This window comes from Babylonia areolata, chromosome 25, assembly GCF_041734735.1.
Source record: "Babylonia areolata isolate BAREFJ2019XMU chromosome 25, ASM4173473v1, whole genome shotgun sequence".
Classification (NCBI taxonomy): Eukaryota; Metazoa; Mollusca; class Gastropoda; order Neogastropoda; family Buccinidae; genus Babylonia; species Babylonia areolata.
The window spans coordinates 185,786-201,290 of NC_134900.1; the positions used below are offsets into that span (position 1 = coordinate 185,786).

Below are 15,505 nucleotides of genomic sequence, written 5' to 3' on the forward strand. Positions count from 1 at the left end.
AAGCCAGTTGTCCTTTTCCTCACTCTATCTTTGATGTTTTCCAAGCCAGTTCTGTGTTTTCCCTCACTCTATCTTTGATGTTTTCCAAGCCAGTTGTCCTTTACCTCACTTTTCTATCTTCCTCATATTTCATTTCCTCTATTTTCTTTCCTTTACATTTTCTCTCTGTTATGTTTGTAACATAAGTCAGGTTATTGTCTGGAGCTGTTTACTGTATTGTTGAATAAAGTTTCATTTCTTTTGTTATTTATGCCTCCAAATGTTTATTTTGTGTGAATCACATGGTAATCTTTACCCGTAAACATCACCTCCTCCTTATCCATTTTGGGTTTGTGACAGTATGACTTGACTTGAGTCACAGATGTGTGTGGATAATGACATCACATATCATGTCAGTTCCTGGAAGTAACAGGTGGTCCATACCTTGATGATGACATCACACAGACATCAGTTTATATAACAGGTGGTCCATACCTTGATGATGCCATCACACAGACATCAGTTTATATAACAGGTGGTCCATACCTTGATGATGACATCACACAGACATCAGTTTATATAACAGGTGGTCCACACCTTGATGATGACATCACACATACATCAGTTTATATAACAGGTGGTCCATACCTTGATGATGACATCACACAGTTTATATAACAGGTGGTCCACACCTTGATGATGACATCACACAGACGTCAGTTTATATAACAGGTGGTCCACACCTTGATGATGACATCACACAGACGTCAGTTTATATAACAGGTGGTCCACACATTGATGATGACATCACACAGTTTATATAACAGGTGGTCCACACCTTGATGATGACATCACACTGACGTCAGTTTATATAACAGGTGGTCCATACCTTGATGATGCCATCACACAGACATCAGTTTATATAACAGGTGGTCCATACCTTGATGATGACATCACACAGACATCAGTTTATATAACAGGTGGTACATACCTTGATGATGACATCACACAGACATCAGTTTATAGAACAGGTGGTCCATACCTTGATGATGACATCACACAGACATCAGTTTATATAACAGGTGGTCCATACCTTGATGATGACATCACACAGTTTATATAACAGGTGGTCCACACCTTGATGATGACATCACACAGACATCAGTTTATATAACATGTGGTCCATACCTTGATGATAGCATCAGTTTATATGATGAATTACAGGTGAAGAGGTGGTCTCACCTTGATGATGACGCCACACAGATGTCAGTTTATATGATAAATTACAGATCAAGAGGTGGTCTCACCTTGATGATGACGCCACACAGATGTATGATAAATTACAGGTGAAGAGGTGGTCTCACCTTGATGATGACGCCACACAGATGTATGATAAATTACAGGTGAAGAGGTGGTCTCACCTTGATGATGACGCCACACAGATGTCAGTTTATATGATAAATTACAGATCAAGAGGGGGTCTCACCTTGATGATGACGCCACACAGATGTCAGTTTATATGATAAATTACAGATCAAGAGGGGGTCTCACCTTGATGATGACGCCACACAGATGTCAGTTTATATGATGAATTACAGGTGAAGAGGTGGTCTCACCTTGATAATGATGTTACACATACGTCAGTTTATATGATAAATTACAGATCAAGAGGTGGTCTCACCTTGATGATGACGCCACACAGATGTCAGTTTATATGATAAATTACAGGTGAAGAGGTGATCTCACCTTGATAATGATGTTACACATACGTCAGTTTATATGATAAATTACAGGTCAAGAGGTGGTCTCACCTTGATGATGACGTCACACAGATTTCTTTTCTGGCGTAACTGACGAAGGGCAGCCAGCATGTCTTGGCCACCATTTTTACTGAAGATTTTCCTTGACCCATCAGCCAAATCTTGTACTCCGAGTCGCTTCCTGTTCAAGATGAAGGCCAAAATGATTCTGTACAAGCTGACATTCACTGTCTTATGATCATCCATCTAGCCGTTTTTAATTTGTCATAACAAAGTCTGGTACTCCTTGTCCTAGTCACTTTCTGTTCAAGATGAAGCCATGAAGTGGTTCACTGTTCAGTATTACCTATAGTATAAGCTGACACAGTTATTCACTGTCACGACGTCATTCTGCCTGCCTCTTGTGCAGGCTTCATTGCTTATGTAATAAAGCAAGTTTGCACTAAAGTTACCCAGGATAAAAAATATGCAGTGCAGCTGGAAAATTACCATTTTGAAAATGACATATTGGGACATTTTAGCTTACTGAACCAACCAAGCTGTGGTGAGACAATGCCAACTATTGAACTAACCAAGCTGTGCTGAGACAATGCCAACTATTGAACTAACCAAGCTGTGGTGAGACAATGCCAACTATTGAACTAACCTAGCTGTGCTGAGACAATGCCAACTATTGAACTAACCAAGCTGTACTGAGACAATGCCAACTATTGAACTAACCAAGCTGTGCTGAGACAATGCCAACTATTGAACTAACCAAGCTGTGCTGAGACAATGCCAACTATTGAACTAACCTAGCTGTGCTGAGACAATGCCAACTATTGAACTAACCAAACTGTGCTGAGACAATGCCAACTATTGAACTAAGCAAGCTGTGCTGAGACAATGCCAACTATTGAACTAACCTAGCTGTGCTGAGACAATGCCAACAATTGAACTAACCTAGCTGTGCTGAGACAATGCCAACTGTTGAACTAACCAAACTGTGCTGAGACAATGCCAACTATTGAACTACATAGTTGTGGTGAGACAATGCCAACTATTGAACTAACCAAGCTGTGCTGAGACAATGCCAACTATTGAACTAACCAAACTGTGCTGAGACAATGCCAACTATTGAACTAACCTAGCTGTGCTGAGACAATGCCAACAATTGAACTAACCAAGCTGTGCTGAGACAATGCCAACTATTGAACTAACCAAGCTGTGGTGAGACAATGCCAACTATTGAACTAACCTAGCTGTGCTGAGACAATGCCAACTATTGAACTAAGCAAGCTGTGCTGAGACAATGCCAACTATTGAACTAACCTAGCTGTGCTGAGACAATGCCAACTATTGAACTAACCTAGCTGTGCTGAGACAATGCCAACTATTGAACTAACCAAACTGTGCTGAGACAATGCCAACTATTGAACTAACCTAGCTGTGCTGAGACAATGCCAACTATTGAACTAACCTAGCTGTGCTGAGACAATGCCAACTATTGAACTAACCAAACTGTGCTGAGACAATGCCAACTGTTGAACTACATACAAAATGCTGTCAAAGCAATATCACTGATACTGACAAAATAAAAGTTTATACAATTATAGAGGCGTAGATTCTAGGGACAAGCTGCTGTGGTGTGTGTTCCGTTTGTATATTATATATATATATTTATCCAAAATTTTGTCATTTCTTTCTCCAAACCAATGATAATTACTTGGCACTTTATAATGGTATTGTAACAAATATTACTACTCAGAAAGAAGCTAATGTAACACGTGTGTGTGTGTGTGTGTGTGTGTGTGTGTGTGTGTGTGTGTGCGTGCGTGCACACGCATGCACACATCTGTTAATGTATGTTTGTGCATGCCTGTGTGCGCGCATGTGTTGAGGGTATAGTTGTTAGGTACATGTATATGTTAAAATCTATATGTGTATGCATTGTGTGTGTGTGTGTGTGTGGGAGGGTGGAGAGGGGAGCAAGGGGGGTGTGTGTTTGTGTGGGGGGGTGTGTATGTGTGTTGGGGGGGCGGAGTGGGGTGGTGGTGGTTGTATGTTTAGTTAGTGTGCATGTTACATTGATGTAATGTGTTATGTAAACATAAGTGTTCTTGTAAAGCACTAAGAGCAGATTTCTGGATAGTTTGCTATATAAGTATCCATTATCATTATTAGATCTAAGCCATGCAAGGATGTTTTCTACTTTATAGATCTATGTCAACCAGTCAGTCTAACTTTAATCATATTAAATATTAATTATCTTTCAAGAAAATATGCAGTTACATACTTTTGAGCATTATTCATATCTTGTGGGTTTTCTGTTGGGGTTATTTTGTTGGTTGGTTGGTTGGGTTTTTTTGTGTGTTTTTTTTTCTTTCTTTTTTTTTATGTGACTGGTTATTATTTTGCAAAAATTAAAAATAGTTCCGGAAGTGAAAGGAATTTTTTGTGATGTTGATTAAAACTACAACCCCTTGTCCCATTTTAGGGTTGGGTATGCATGTATCATACATACTACAAGTAATGGAATTTCTGGTGATGATGAAGATTTAAACTAAACCCCTAGTCCGGTTTTGGGGTAAATACACGTGTACTGGAAGTGAATATCTGGTGGTGGTGGTTCAAATCTTCAAATCTTCAAATTGGAAGGTCAGCCGTCATTACTGACTATTAATGACCTGTGTGCGCAGAGGCGTAAATACCTAACTAAAACCTAATTAGACCTATCTTTTCCTCCGGAGGGGGTGACAATGAGAAAGAGCATGTATACATACTCTCTCCCACCGTCACTCGCAGCGTCCCTCCGGGAAAAAAAAAAAAAAAAAAAGGGTGGGGGGGTGGTTGACTAAACTGTGATCTTGTTCAGCTCCCTCTTGAAAGCTGCCAAGGAGGGAGCCTCTGCTGCTGTTGCAGGCAGGGAGTTCCAGACGGGGATGGTTGATGGGAAAAAACTGTATTTATAAGGGTCAGAGGAGGAGCTAAGATGGACAAATTTGTGTCGATGATTTGGTCTTGTTCTGCCGGATCCTTTCTTGAGAAATTTGTCTGGAGGGATGTCTACAATGCCGTTGACCATTTTATACATCAGGATCAGCCTTTGTCTGTTCCGCCGTGATTCGAGGGATTCCCATCCTAGTTCTTGCAGCATGTGTGTTACGCTGCTGGTCCGCCCGTAGTCACTGTGTACATAACGTGCTGCTCTTCTTTGCACCATTTCAATCTTGTTCTTTTGACCTTCTTTGTACGGGCTCCAGACTGATGAACAATACTCCAGGTGCAGGCGTACAAGAGTTTGGTAGGCATTGGCTTTGGTGGTTTTATTGGATGTTTTTAGATTCCTTTTTAGGAAGCCTACCATGCTATTGGCTTTGTTGGTGACTCTTGTAACATGTTCTTTCCAGTTTAGATCATTTCTTATGTCGACGCCGAGATATTTTGCGCTGTCAACATGCTCAAGGGTGTGTCCTTTTAATTTGTAGTTGTAGCTGATGGGGTTCCTTGATGTTGTACAGGTAAGGACATTACATTTTTCTGGGTGGAATTCCATTCCCCAACGCTGTTCCCAGTCAGACAAGGTGTTGAGGTCTCGTTGGAGCATTTTACAGTCTTGGATTGTCTTGATGGTGGAGTAGACTATACAGTCATCAGCGAACAATCTAATATTGGCCTTGATGTTCTGAGGCAGATCGTTGATGTAAATCAGAAATAGGATGGGGCCTAGAACTGTCCCCTGTGGGACTCCGCTGATGACAGGTGCTGGCTCAGATTTTTCGCCGTCAACTACGACGATTTGGGTGCGGTCAGAAAGGTATGCCTTGATCCAGTCTAACGTCGATCCTCGTATACCATAATGGTCTAGCTTACGGAGGGGTTTTAAACGTCAACTTCTATTTTCCGGTCAGATGAAGCAATATCTGCTGCTGATGATTTGAACACTGTACTCTTATTTCGGGTAAGAATTATACCTGAAGGAATTTCTCATTTTCTGGATACGTTGATTTATACTTTCAAATTCAACGGACACAGTTCTGTCAAATGCAGTCATAACGGGAAACTCCGTTTTTTGTGTGTTTTTTTTTCAGCCATTCCTAAAAACGCATTGGACTGTTACCAGAATCATCGATACGAACAGTTTGCGAAACTCACACATGGTGAAAAATATTACCCCAAGAAACACTAAATCAAAAGAAATGGGTGGATACTCACATGATGCGTATAGTTGTAAATTAATCCGATTTCATGAGCAGAAGCTCTCGGTGAACTGAAGCTATCACAAGTTGCCGAAATCACCGGAAGTTGCCACACTTTTATGTCCCTTGCTGATTCCCAAAATGACGCAGCGAATCACATGAAAAAAAATGTGTGTGTGTGTGTGTGTGATGGACCACTGATTTAATAAAAATCTATTTGTAGATCAGTGGTCATAGACCGACATCACGGTAATGTCGCAGTTTAGCCTCCTAAACTGATTCAGCGAAAGTGCGATTCCTGACATCATTATCTCAGTGATGTGTGTGTGTGTGTGTGTGTGTGTGTGTGTGTGTGTTTCTGGAGAAACGGGAATCTGTCCCCAACAATGGCTCAGTGACAATTGAATTGTCGAAGTTTCAAGTCCTCACGGACCATAGGGGACGAACAGCTCTGAGGCAGACGACATCGCTCAGGAGTGGTTCCACCTGTTTATACACAGCCTAAAAATATGAGTTTCAGTTTCAGTAGCTCAAGGAGGCGTCACTGCGTTCGGACAAATCCATATACGCTACACCACATCTGCCAAGCAGATGCCTGACTAAAAATATGAAAAAATAGATAAATAAATGGGGAAAAAATTAAAAAAGACACCAATGATCCAGAGGTTGTGTGGATATGAAATTCTTTCGATTTTCCTGTGTGAAAAGAAATAAAGAAAGCATCAGTGCGAAGTCGCAACAAGATGATCCCGAGTTCAGCCGATAGCGGCGATCACTGAGACACAAAACCTTCACATTTGAACACAGTTCAAATGGGATGTGTGATACTTGAAGACACTTTCAGCCAGGTGTTTAATAGGATTTACACACACACACACACACACACGTGACACACACTGACACACACATACTATATATACATACATATATATATATATATATATATATATATATTGACACACCGACACACACATACTATATATATATATATATAATATATATATATATATATAGTATTTGACACCGGTCCCATTATTTGTTATGAACGTTATGATAAATTTTAAAAAAAGTAATCATTTTAACCCCCCTTATGCATTTCTATTAAACATTTTTTAAATCTATGCTATACCCTATTCAGCGGGGCGATTACAAACAAACACCACAATTACTGAATAATTTTCTTCGTCCCCTTTTGTGATGTGGTGTTGTGTGTGTGTGCGTGTGTGGTGTTATCCTAACATTACGAATTCTTTCCGTATCAGAACTTACTGCGAAGAAAAATACAAACATCATGCACAATTAAAGCTCTCTGCTATTCACAAGCGAAAAAGATAACACGAACTGAAGTCGTTACAAAATCTACATCTCTCCTCACCTACATGAACAAAGCTATGTGTACACACCCACACTCTAGCGGGTGCGTGCTACCAAACCATGACTGGTGTCGAATGCTTTACTGCTACTGACGGTTCAGGAAGTTCTATGCTACTGCGCTTATGCTAGTGACTACTGAACATACAAAAACTGCACCGGCTGCTGCTCAGTACGAACTACTTACGCGCTGTTGCCGCACAACACACTGCGCGTTCAATGCTGCTGCCAGACTGCACTGCCGCTGTTCTGTGCACTATACAATGACCAGCTGTGCAGTCACGATACATACGCCGCGTGACTGTGCACAGAACTAGCATACGCGCGATGTGCGCAGATACACACTGGACGCTGTTACGCTGCTACGATGGACTATACGCCCTGTTGCTGCTGCTACTGATACTACACGCCGCATGATTGCGCTGCTCAGATGACACTACGCGCGTTGCGCTGCTCAGTACTTAAAGCGCTGGCGCTGTCAGTACTGATACTACACCCAGTGGTGGCCAGATCAATCACAGGCATGTGGGTGATCAGACATCCATAACGCCGTGCTGCGTGCCAGTATGATATCTAATGCCGTGCTGCGGACAACACTACTGCCGTGTTGTGCCGGAAACACCCGGTGCTGCTTCTGCGAATACGGACCTACCCATGTATAGGTCCGATGTGAGGCAACGGGTGGTGTGGTGTGTGGACACAGCAGTAGTGTAGTGGCGTTGGACGACACAGCATCAGGTTGAGTTGGTGAACACAGAGTAGTGATGGTTCCGTCCCGCACAGCATAGTGTCTGGTGATGTACACACGATATAATTAACAAAAAAACAAATGTACAGCACATTCAAAATGAAAACCTGGAATATAATTCCATTGACAAGACGAATTATAGGAGTAATATACGGCACTCGCACTCTCTACACCTATCATACAGAGCCAACGCCCAATTTTACCCAACAGTGAACTAAGGTAAAATCGTATCATTTTAAAACTCAATAACAATAAAATTGGCAAAAATATTAGCCGACACAAGAAAAAGTACATATTCACTCGGTGGTAGCACACGAGTAATTAACGAAATAGATTGTGTCAAAACCTAACGTACAGCTTTCTTGTCGAACATCTTTACACACCTACATCCCTGACAGAAGTACAACCAAGCTAAATAGACAAGTGGCTTCTTACCTGCCACAGGTGGCGTACACTAACGACCACCACAAAGACACGACGACGACGAAGACAGACGAAGAAACACCGAAGTGGCTCCCATGGAGGACAGCCGGTCCTCACTTCGTATGGTGCCTAGATGTCGGGGTAGCTACCCCACCAACAACAGGAACGACCCGTACACTACGGCAGTCGGGCTGCAAAAGCCCCGAATATTGTTGCTGCCCAACAATATTTCATATTCGCTCAGGTGAGCGAGTAATATGCATGCACGTGGTTCGTGCGCAAATCAAGACTTCTGCCCGAACTGAAGGATGGGAGAAGGAGGGAAAGTGAAAGAAGAGGGGGGAGAAAAACGAAGACGGGCCACACGCCCTAACTGTCGTCACAAGTTGTGACAATACCCCCCATTCAAGTTCAAACTTCACGTTTGGAACTTAAACACACCGTCACAACGACTGACGGACAGACAGACACACGTGACAACTCTCGCCCTGCCCTTCCGCATTCCCGAACGTCTATTAGTGGTCAAGGACAGTTACCAAAACAAAACAGTTTGTCCAGACCAACGAAACAAGAGAGGAGAAATTTATACGAAAACTATCTTAACTTTACAGCTAGTAAGGATACGCGGAAGCGTGTGCTTCCTAATTTAAGAGTAGAATATAGAGGTATGTGCAGAAGTCAAATGGGACTGCGCATACTCTTCTTTGATTAACACTGCCGAAATCACTTTTCGGGAAATGCCGATTCTTGCTCCGGCAGACGACTGAGATAGTCGGCTCCAACATTTTCTTTTCCAGGGATAGCTTGCACTGTGAAGGAGAAAGGCTGGAGCTGCAGCGCCCACCGTGTCAGTCTGCCGCTGACCGTTCTTGCTCTATCCAGGTATTGCAGGGGGGCATGATCGGTCTGGACGACGAATGGTTTGCCGTACAGGTATGGCTCGAACTTTTGTATGCCCCACACGAGCGCCAAGCATTCTCTCTCGATCGTGGGATAGTTCCTCTCGGCTGAAGGGTACAGTCAGAGGCATTTTAAGTAAAGGCACTCTGGGAACCCGCCCTTTTGGTACAGTTTTTCGGCACCTGTCGCAGGAAAGAACGAAGCGTTTGATGTCCCCGCACATTCCTGGCCAATAGAAATGAGGAAATATTCTCTGTTGCGTCCGCCTAAACCCCAAATGACCAGACATTGGAGCCTCATGGCCCAGGCGTAGCACTGTGGAACGCAAAGGCTTCGGTACACAGATCTGGGTCGCCTGGCCTCTGTGATCTTTAAACTGCCGCATCAGCACCCCATGCTTTTTAAAATAAGAGACCTCGCCTGAAGGGGTTTTCTGTAAAAGGCCTGAACCAGCCCTATCACGTGCCTGATGAAAATCAGGATCGTCATTTTGCTGGTGCTGTAAGTCCTCCCGTGACACATGGATCTGAATATCCTTGACGGGCAGGGGAAGCAAGGGTTTGGCATTTGCTGCAGCCTGGGCTCTAGTTTGAACGGCGCCCACAAGGCTGGGATCAGCATAGACGGGCACGACCATTGAAGAGCCGTCCCCTCTCCAGGCACAATTCCCAATGAGAACCTCCTCAACAGGAGACTCCATGACAGCCACGTCCAAAACACCCTGTATGAACGGGGACTGAAAGTCCACCCTGGCGATGGGCAGAACTGAGGAGCACCTTGACTCTGCCAACACCACGCGAACTGTGGCCCCAGTAAAACAGTCAGGTCTTACGAGTCGCCTGGCTACAACAATCAACTGGGCTCCCGTGTCGCGTAAAGCTTGCACTGTGTGGCCATTGACAGAAACCTCGCAGCGAGGCGAGTACTGTTTAGAAGCACAAGACGTGCAAAGCGTCGGGGTCATTGCATTAACACCCTGTACAGGTGAGACATGAGCAATGAGTGAGACCCTCTTGGGTTGCCGGCACTCTTTGGCCAAGTGACCTGGCTTCCCGCAGTTGAAGCAGGCAGGTATTCTTTTAAAGTCTCTTCCCTTTACGTTGTTTAGAGCTGAATCCCCTGACCCATGTGGAGGTCCTTTTTTCTCCGCGCCCAGATTGAAACTGCGGTCGGAAACCCTACTACCTTTTTTGGAAACTCGAAATTCAGCTTCCGCCATGCGACCTGCTCTCCGAGCATTGACAATTTTAGTAGTGATATGGGCAACGTCCTCAACTCTGTTGGGTTCCTCACGCCGAACTTCAGTGACGAGATCGGGATTGAGTGTGGTCAAGAACTGCTCCTGAAGGACCAGATCTTTAATGTCCTCTGCATCAGATTCATCCCGTCCGGCGGCCACACACCACCGGGAGAAACAAACCTTCAGCCTGCCCAGAAACTGATCAAACGTCTCTTCCGCTAATTTCCGCATTGAACGGAACCGTTTGCGGTAGGAATCTGCATCCAGACGGAATTCGTAAAGCAGAGCCGCTTTTAAGATGTCATAATCGTGTAGTTGTTCCGGTTGTAACCGTAGGCAGGCGTCTCTCGCCCGACCCTGCAAAAGGGCCACCAGGCGGGCTGCCCAGGAGCTACGCTTCCACTTATTTAATCCCGCCACTCTCTCAAAGTGGTTAAGGAAGCTATCGAAATCGTCTTTCTCATCATACGGCACAAGCGGAAACTGATGAGCCGTGTGAGCTTCTAGCTCTTCCTGGCGCAGTTCCATTTTCCTCTCGAATCTACGTCTTTCCTCCTCATCTTTTTTCTTCCTATACTCTTCTTCTTTTCTATCCTTCCATTGTCTGTACTTTCTCTCCTCATCCCTAGCCTGACGCTCTTCCTCCCTAGCCTGACGCTCCTCCTCCCTGGCTACTGCATCAACCACAAACCGGGCCAACGCCTCTCCAGACAAACCTAAGTCAGTGCCCAACACCCTGAACTTTGAGTACATGTCCTGAGAAGGTACGGAATTAGACTCATTCTTCAAGCCTTCATCGAAAGCACCTTCAGGATTAGCCTCCTTCAGGTGGCCCTGAATCCATCCGGACAATTCAGTCTTTTTTTCAGCACTCAGAGAAGGTGTACTGCCTTCTGCCCTGACCCCCCGTGACCACGAACTAGGAGTAGAGGCCGCAGAAGTTTTTCGTGTTACAGGCATGTTTTCTTAATTCACAATGTGCAACAACTACACAAAACTTGAATTAAGATTAAGTCTCTAAGTCACTAACTCCAGGTCCCCACTTCACTCAACCGTCCAACAGTAAGAACCTAACAATCTAACAACCTTAATCACCCCCACAAAAGCTAACCAAAACGAAATGCCTGCAACACAAAACGTAGACGAACAAGACGATCACACCCTACCCCCCAACCCGTGTTACATTCCCTAGAACTTGCTACCCCGCATCTCCACCATTGTCACGACCCCCCTAGGGAAGAGGTCGAGAACTATTTTAAAACCTAACGCCCAACCCAATTCACCCGACAACACAAACACACAATACAGATATTTCTCGTCCACACAAAATTTATTCTCTTCCGCTCTGTCTATCCCACTCACGCAGCCTTACCCACACAGCCTATACTTGCTAAAAAAACAACAAAACAACCATATACTATAACTTCAACAAAAAAAAACACGAACAGAAGTCGTATACAAAACTACGGATTCTCCCAAATGTAATCGAAAGCAATTTTACACACACACACTCAAGGAGAAGCAAATCACCCCCCCCCAAACCAGGACTGGTACACAGATGCTTTAGTCTTTGACGGGTTCAGGAAGTTTTCCTCTTAAGAGGAAAACAACAACAAAAACAAAAAAACTGACACACGGCCCAGACAAACTTCGGCGGGTTCGACCCAAGGCACAAGCCCCCGGTCAAAAGGCCTAGGTGCCAGGACTCGGCATACAATGCCAAGCAATGGACCAGGCTGCAAGTCAAAAGGCCCGGAACACAGGACAGCAGTCACAGGGCAGGAAGGGGCGAAGACCCAGGACAGCAGTCACAGGGCAGGAGGGGACGAACACCCAGGACACCAGTCACAGGGCAGGAAGGGGCGAAGACCCAGGACAGCAGTCACAGGGCAGGAGGGGACGAACACCCAGGACACCAGTCACAGGGCAGGAGGGGACGAACACCCAGGACACCAGTCACAGGGCAGGAGGGGACGAACACCCAGGACACCAGTCACAGGGCAGGAAGGGACGAACACCCAGGACACCAGTCACAGGGCAGGAAGGGACGAACACCCAGGACACCAGTCACAGGGCAGGAAGGGGCGAAGATCTGGGTCACCAGACGAAAGGCCCGGGACACACAGCACACAGCGAGAGCTGGAACATTACGGAATGTTCCCCCCGTACTGAGCAATACTAATTCTAACGATATAATTAACAAAAAAACAAATGTACAGCACATTCAAAATGAAAACCTGGAATATAATTCCATTGACAAGACGAATTATAGGAGTAATATACGGCACTCGCACTCTCTACACCTATCATACAGAGCCAACGCCCAATTTTACCCAACAGTGAACTAAGGTAAAATCGTATCATTTTAAAACTCAATAACAATAAAATTGGCAAAAATATTAGCCGACACAAGAAAAAGTACATATTCACTCGGTGGTAGCACACGAGTAATTAACGAAATAGATTGTGTCAAAACCTAACGTACAGCTTTCTTGTCGAACATCTTTACACACCTACATCCCTGACAGAAGTACAACCAAGCTAAATAGACAAGTGGCTTCTTACCTGCCACAGGTGGCGTACACTAACGACCACCACAAAGACACGACGACGACGAAGACAGACGAAGAAACACCGAAGTGGCTCCCATGGAGGACAGCCGGTCCTCACTTCGTATGGTGCCTAGATGTCGGGGTAGCTACCCCACCAACAACAGGAACGACCCGTACACTACGGCAGTCGGGCTGCAAAAGCCCCGAATATTGTTGCTGCCCAACAATATTTCATATTCGCTCAGGTGAGCGAGTAATATGCATGCACGTGGTTCGTGCGCAAATCAAGACTTCTGCCCGAACTGAAGGATGGGAGAAGGAGGGAAAGTGAAAGAAGAGGGGGGAGAAAAACGAAGACGGGCCACACGCCCTAACTGTCGTCACAAGTTGTGACATATATATATATATATATATATGTATGTATGTATAGTATGTGTGTGTCGGTGTGCCGTGTGTGTGTGTATTTGTGTGTGTGTGAACGTTATGATAAACTTTTAGAAAAAAAAAGTAATCATTTATATAATTTTTCCCCACTCTTATGCATTTCTATTAACACAATGCTTTGCTTTAATTTTTATTTAGTGTTGTGAAGTGTGGACCCTATTCAGGGCGGGGACTGGATGTAAAAACGAAAGCACACCAGTGCTTATCTATTATCCTTGAAATAAGGAATTTTGTCTTGTCTTGTCCTGCCTTTTGTGTGTGTGTGTGTGTGTGTGTGTGTGTGTGTGTGTGTGTGTGTGTTTCTCTGTGAACATTACTGATTTTTTTCTCTTGTATCATGAACTTACCGTCAAGAAGAAGAAATACAAACGCATCCAGCTGCTGCTACAATTAAAGCTGCTGCTGCTATTACTACAACTGCTGTAATATTCATGATGATAACACGAGTATCTGGTGCTGTTGTTATCACATCTCCTATTCTTCTACTGCTACTGCCTCACCTACTATGGAAACAGCTACTGCTGCTACATCTACTGCCACTACTCTAGCGGTGCTGCTGCTACCACTACAACCATGATGGCTGTCGTGAAACTGCTACTGATACTGCTACTGCCGCTGTTCAGTGCTGCTGCTACTGCTACTGCTACTGCCGCTGTTGCTGCTGCTACTGATACTACTACTGCCGCTGTTGCTGCTGCTCAGTACTGATACTACTACTGCCGCTGTTGCTGCTGCAACTGATACTACTACTGCCGCTGTTCAGTGCTGCTGCCACTGATACTGCTACTGCCGCTGTTGCTGCTGCTACTGATACTACTACTGCCGCTGTTGCTGCTGCTACTGATACTACTACTGCCGCTGTTGCTGCTGCTACTGATACTACTACTGCCGCTGTTGCTGCTGCCACTGATACTACTACTGCCGCTGTTGCTGCTGCTACTGATACTACTACTGCCGCTGTTGCTGCTGCTACTGATACTACTACTGCCGCTGTTGCTGCTGCTCAGTACTGATACTACTACTGCCGCTGTTGCTGCTGCTCAGTACTGATACTACTACTGCCGCTGCTGCTGCTGCTCAGTACTGATACTACTACTGCTGCTGTTGGTGCTGCTCAGTACTGATAATACTACTGCCGCTGTTGGTGCTGCTCAGTACTGATACTACTACTGCCGCTGCTGCTGCTGCTCAGTACTGATACTACTACTGCTGCTGTTGCTGCTGCTACTGATACTACTACTGCCGCTGTTGCTGCTTCTGCTGATACTACTACTGCCGCTGTTGCTGCTTCTGCTGATACTACGTCGCCTCTTTTACCCCATTGTTTATAGTGTCGATGTTGATGAGACACAACAGTTGTGTTGGTGTTGGTGTTGGTGAGACACAGCAGTAGTGTTAGTTTTGGTGTTGGTGAGACACAGCAGTAGTGTTGGTGTTGGTGAGACACAGCAGTAGTGTTGGTGTTGGTGAGACACAGCAGTAGTGTTGGTGTTGGTGAGACACAGCAGTAGTGTTGGTGTTGGTGAGACACAGCAGTAGTGTTAGTTTTGGTGTTGGTGAGACACAGCAGTAGTGTTGGTGTTGGTGAGACACAGCAGTAGTGTTGGTGTTGGTGTTGGTGAGACACAGCAGTAGTGTTGGTGTTGGTGAGACACAGCAGTAGTGTCGGTGTTGGTGAGACACAGCAGTAGTGTTGGTGTTGGTGAGACACAGCAGTAGTGTTGGTGTTGGTGTTGGTGAGACACAGCAGTAGTGTTGGTGTTGGTGAGACACAGCAGTAGTGTCGGTGTTGGTGAGACACAGCAGTAGTGTTGGCGTTGGTGTTGGTGAGACACAGCAGTAGTGTTGATGTTGGTGAGAGACAGCGGTAGTGTTGGTGCTGGTGTTGGTGAGACACAGCAGTAGTGTTG

The 15,505-nt window shown here is 44.9% G+C and overlaps 2 protein-coding genes across 2 annotated transcripts in view; both read right to left on the minus strand.

The window, feature by feature from the left end:
• The window catches only part of LOC143299920 (kelch-like protein 30), an 81,555-nt gene extending 75,529 nt beyond the window's left edge, over nucleotides 1–6,026 (minus strand). The window contains exons 1-2 of the mRNA XM_076613456.1: nucleotides 5,934–6,026; nucleotides 1,791–1,920 (exon numbers count right to left, since the gene is read on the minus strand). Coding sequence (XP_076469571.1) covers nucleotides 1,791–1,920; nucleotides 5,934–5,935 — 132 coding nt within the window. The 5' untranslated portion in view covers nucleotides 5,936–6,026. The remainder of the gene's footprint in view (nucleotides 1–1,790; nucleotides 1,921–5,933) is intronic.
• Nucleotides 6,027–6,672: 646 nt separating this feature from the next.
• On the minus strand, nucleotides 6,673–11,127 carry LOC143299991 (uncharacterized). The gene is made up of 2 exons (XM_076613546.1): nucleotides 9,822–11,127; nucleotides 6,673–6,692 (listed from the first exon to the last, which is right to left on the minus strand). Exons 1-2 carry the CDS (start codon nucleotides 11,125–11,127, stop codon nucleotides 6,673–6,675), a joined length of 1,326 nt encoding a protein of 441 aa, XP_076469661.1.
• Between the last annotated feature and the right edge of the window lie 4,378 nt (nucleotides 11,128–15,505).